At 34.8% G+C, this 4,856-nt stretch overlaps 1 protein-coding gene across 1 annotated transcript; it reads left to right on the top strand.

The window, feature by feature from the left end:
- Window positions 1-365: 365 nt before the first annotated feature.
- LOC127087452 (nuclear pore complex protein NUP35) lies at window positions 366-4,285 on the top strand. The gene is made up of 4 exons (XM_051028334.1): window positions 366-581; window positions 1,247-1,865; window positions 3,297-3,408; window positions 3,660-4,285. The coding sequence occupies exons 2-4, from the start codon at window positions 1,288-1,290 to the stop codon at window positions 3,963-3,965; spliced, it is 996 nt and encodes a 331-aa protein (XP_050884291.1). The 5' UTR covers window positions 366-581; window positions 1,247-1,287; the 3' UTR covers window positions 3,966-4,285.
- Window positions 4,286-4,856: the final 571 nt, after the last annotated feature.

The raw sequence follows: 4,856 nt of genomic DNA on the forward strand, positions 1-4,856 counted from the left end.
CTTCATTGCATCCCAGATCCAATAGAACAAAAAGTTCATGAATCAAAACATTCATACTAACGAGCTGGTAAAACAATTAGCAAATGAACATCAAACTAAATTACGGCAACACGTCAATGCAGACACAAGACTATATAAATTACAAGAAATCCTTAGGGATGATGGTGACATTGATGATCTAGGGACCTGATATCAAACAGTTCAGGTGAATCAGTAAAGACATATATGAGAAATGATACTTCATAGAAATGATACTTTGAACAAACGGGTCATTATCATTAGTATAAAATATATTTTTTCATACCGTAAAAGAATATTCCCGCATACTGTAAAATACCGTTTTTACACCGTTTAGACACTGTAAGATATATTTTTTACCGATGCAAAACAATCACACGGTTTATAGTGAGAGAAGAGAACACAACGCTCTCACTGGAATTGAAAAACGAAAAACGAAGGGGTAATAGGAGAATTAGGGTTTTGCTCTGGGAGGGAAAATTATAATTCTAAAATCCTTAAATCAGAATTTCAACTCATTGAGATCCACATTCAAAATTCAAAATCGCCACCATCGCCACCAGGTACTTCTCTCCCTCTTTCTAGTTTGCATCGTTTGAATATCTCCGAAACACGTTTTGTAAGAATTCAAAATCTTGTTTGCTCAGAAAATTCTCACAAATCGTTTGTTTAGAGATTTCCATTATCACCGTTGAATGTTGATATCGATTCTTGTAAGTTTATTTATTCTCCGTCTTCAACTTTTTGCTAGGGTCATGTTCTCTGTAATTTTTTTGTTATAAATTTTCATTTCTCAGTTTTCTCAATGTTTGTGTTGCTGGAGCAACATGATTAACTGACTAACTCGCTTTTAGATCTTAATTTGCGGATTTTCTAATACTCGTTTTAGCTTTAGTTGCTGTTGGAAATTGTTGTTTGTTGATCAATTAGTTTAACAATTTGCTGATTGCATAGTTTATAGGGCGAATAGCTATTTTGCCGCGTGAATGTGTCGAAATTGCAAACACAATTCTATTATCTCCATTGCCTCAATTGTGGCTGTGTTTGCAATTTTGATACATTCATGTACCGATTTGACAGTGAGTTACACTTCCGGAGACAGAAATGGTGGTTTGTCGGTGATTTATCTATGTTACCAATCTCTCATGGTGGAGAAAAGTTCAAATGTTAGCTATACTTCTTCAGTGAATTTGGTTTTAATGTATTTGTTTATTGGTTTGGTTTGCAGATATTAACTCTACTCCCTGAAATATAATATAATATAATAACATGAGCACCACAGTGCAAAGAACTCCAAGGTCTGGCAGACAGTCATTGTTTTTCCAGGATTTAGCCTCCCCTCTTTCTGGCCGCCGGGGGAAGTTTTCTAGTCCTGGTCAGTCAGGCGCTTCTTCTTCTCTCTGGCGCGAAAACTTTGGTAATTCAGACCTTCCTCCGCCTCCTGTTTTCACCTTGGATGACAGATCAGACTATTCTCCTGAATCAGGCATATTGGATTACCAAGTATCTCCTGAGACTAAGTCGGAGAACAAAACTCCTGTGCAGAATTTAAATAGGGAATTTTCAACTCCAGCCAAAGGCAAATCCGAGGCCAGCACATCTTATGCTTTAAGAGGGGTGCAGCAAAACCAACAGGGCTCGCCAGGTTTGAATTGGTGGTCACCTGCAACTGCAAAGAGTGGTGGTGATCAAGACGAGAAAGGAAGGAGTTCTCCAGTGGAGGGGGTGGTTCAGCCTGGTGCTTTGATTACTCTTCCTCCACCACTAGAAGTAGCAAGGCCTGAGGTTCAGAGAAATTCCTTGCCTGCAGGGAATCTCAATGAGGAAGAATGGGTAACAGTATATGGGTAATGCCTAAACGCTTCTTTTATTTGGTTTATTGCTGAGTAATGATAGTAATGCATTCCACTTTAGAACTATATATGAGCGTTTGTCCTAGAAATATGGTAAATTTTACTGCAGTAACAGAAAAACATAAAGTTTGATTAAATAAAATGCCATAAAATTCATCTTCCTAACCCTTAAATAAATGGGATCAGACCCATGTTTCCTATAGCCTACTGAAAAAACATTCCAAATGGAAAAGACTACTAATAAAAAATTGCGAGGAAAAGAGAACAAGTGTGCAGCTATGTCTGAGTAAGAATGATATGTCATACAAAACTGCACATCTTGCTAGAGAAAACTGTCTAGTGTGGAAATCTGGACCCTTTCGTTTTGATTTAATTCTTACCACTATCACTGTTGCATCAAAACACTTGATTTGAGTAGAGGCACTGTGCTTATTGTTGAAATTTTGAGAATTGTCTGTGATAAATTAAGAATTGAGTGATAATCAGCGAGTTATTGGCAATGTTAGGAGGGAAGGTCACAGCTTCCAGACCATAATGTGGACAGTTTACACCTATATTTCGAGTTTTGTTTCATAGAATAATCAAGAGGATAGACAAAATAAAGAGTAATCAAGGTCTTTTGGCAGGGAGGAAGTTTACACCTATATTTCTGTTTCTGTATGGTTTCGTGCAATAGGAAAAGCAGTTCATATCAATATGTTTGTTTTTTGCAAGTACGTTGAAAATTAAAAAGAGCAGAGCTTTTGAGGTTCCTAATAATAAGGGGGTCAACAATACCTAAGGCTATGCTTGGATTGGTGCAATGATATGTCAATTTAATAGAATGACATGAACTGCAGTGCAGCGGTTTACTGTAGCACCTGCTATAGTAGCCAAAACCACAGCTGGTTTTGGCCACAAAGGCCGCTAAATGGTTTAGAAAAAAAACTTGTTTCATTAGACTTTTGTGGAGAATAGTTAATTTTTTATTTATTCATGTCATCTTTGTGTTTGTATGTCATTTTCATCTTGAATCGGTTGAATAAATCACTATTTTTAAAGCTCTTTAGAACACCTTTTGCCATCAAATATAAGTGCCCTATTAACAGCTAGAGATTGATTCAATAATATACCCCTTTTTCTTGCCTAACTGACAATCACCGTGTATTGTTTTTGAGTGGCAGCTTTAATTAGGCCTATTGAACTTTTTGCAGCTACGTTTGAGATATTCTGTTTTATTGGTTTGGCTCTCATAATTTATTGACCTATTTATGTAGTGTCAAATATAAAAGACTGTAAACCTTACTTATAAATATTTGATTGTGCTAAGAGATTCCTCACCAATCGAATAAATTATTTGTCCATCTCAAAAGTTTTTATGATTATATTATATCTCTCTCTATATATACCAGTGCACATGCTTCTAAAAATGCTGTTTCTGTGCAGATTTTCTCCATATGATACTAATTTGGTTTTAAGGGAGTTTGAAAAATGTGGTGAAATTTTGAAACATGTTTCTGGTCCTAGAGAGGCTAACTGGATGCACATTTTGTATCAGGTTTGCAGTCTTCCTTTTGCTTGAACAATGTGATTAAATTTTTCTTTATAAAACAGTGGCTGTATGTTGTATACCATTCCAATACCATCCATACAGTTATTTAGACATTGTTGTCATAGTCTTTTTATCCATATTCCCAATGCTTTTTCTTTTTAAAATATATTTCTCTGCCGAATTTTTTATATATATTTTGAACGTGATTTTTTTCTTTCATGCTTATGCACGATTAAATACATTTCTTGGTGATGCAGAATCGGTCGGGTGCACAAAAAGCTCTTAACAAGGATGGAATACAAATTAACGGAGTCCTAATTGTTGGTGTGAAACCCTTAGATCCCATGCAACGACAAGCTTTAAATGAGAGATTGAACAATCAAGGATTTATACCCTTACCTCTACCCTCTGCCAGAAACTCAGAAGCAAGCACATCAAAAGCTCTTTCTCGGCCATATTATCTGCAGAACGGCAACACATCTACAAGGCAGACTGGAGGTACCATTGCTTCCCCAACAAAATCATTGGCGTCCAAGATCATTGATTTAATGTTTGGAGTCTAGATCAGCTGTTCTGGTTAATCAAACTTTATCATCCTGTTTTGTTATAAGCAATATTTGACTCGGTTATTCACACCCTCTAAAGAGGTTCGGCGTGTTATGTTGGATTTGAGTTGGAATATTACTCATTTAATTGAATTTTATGGCATCTTAGCATTGTGATCTTATGAATGGCTACTAGTTGCCAAATGTTTTGAGAAAGGTTCATAATTTATGGGTACAGGTTGATCAATGTTAATCTGATCATTGTGCAAACGCTTCAGATTTTGGACAGAATTGAATGTAATGTCAGATTTGTTTGATTCATGGAGCTCACTTTGATATTTGTTTTTGTCTATGCACTTGAGATATTGATGTTCATATCAGTTATTTGAGTTTGGAAATCATTAACTGATTACTTACTAATTGCAATGGCAAAATGATAGGTTATTTGAAACAATATATAATCTTACGTGTTCTTTGATGTAAATTTATTTGATGACTGCGATATTTTTGACAGAATACTTTCTCTTGAAAGCTTTGGGTTAAATTTGAGTTTACGCCTGACTTGAAGGTTTGAAGCGAGATTTTATCCTGTCAAACCATGTTTGACTTGGGAACTCCACCTATTTTAGTATAGGTAAAAATATCCTTGTTAAAATTTAATTAAAAAAGAGCGAACGAAATATTGACAATTGAAAAATCTGATATGAATAAAAAATTTGATAGTGCAACTGAAAAATCTGATATACATCTTTATCAATTAATTTTCTTTTAACACTTTTGGATTTTTATTTAAATCTAGTACAGTATTGGATTTTAAAAAAAAAGTCTAGTAAAAATTCGTAGATTTTGAATTTTTAAAAAATCAAATAAAAATTCATAATTTTTTTTTAAAATCCGATAAAAATTCAA

The sequence above is a fragment of the Lathyrus oleraceus genome, chromosome 5 (assembly GCF_024323335.1).
Source record: "Lathyrus oleraceus cultivar Zhongwan6 chromosome 5, CAAS_Psat_ZW6_1.0, whole genome shotgun sequence".
NCBI classification, from domain to species: Eukaryota; Viridiplantae; Streptophyta; class Magnoliopsida; order Fabales; family Fabaceae; genus Lathyrus; species Lathyrus oleraceus.

What these genes read in the sequence shown, in the direction of transcription:
- LOC127087452 (XM_051028334.1), top strand. Translation starts at nt 1,288, where the DNA reads ATGAGCACCACAGTGCAAAGAACTCCAAGGTCTGGCAGACAGTCATTG. An exon ending in GAATGGGTAACAGTATATGG is followed by an intron (nt 1,866 to 3,296) that starts GTAATGCCTAAA and finishes GTTTCTGTGCAG; the next exon opens with ATTTTCTCCATATGATACTA. An exon ending in GGATGCACATTTTGTATCAG is followed by an intron (nt 3,409 to 3,659) that starts GTTTGCAGTCTT and finishes TTGGTGATGCAG; the next exon opens with AATCGGTCGGGTGCACAAAA.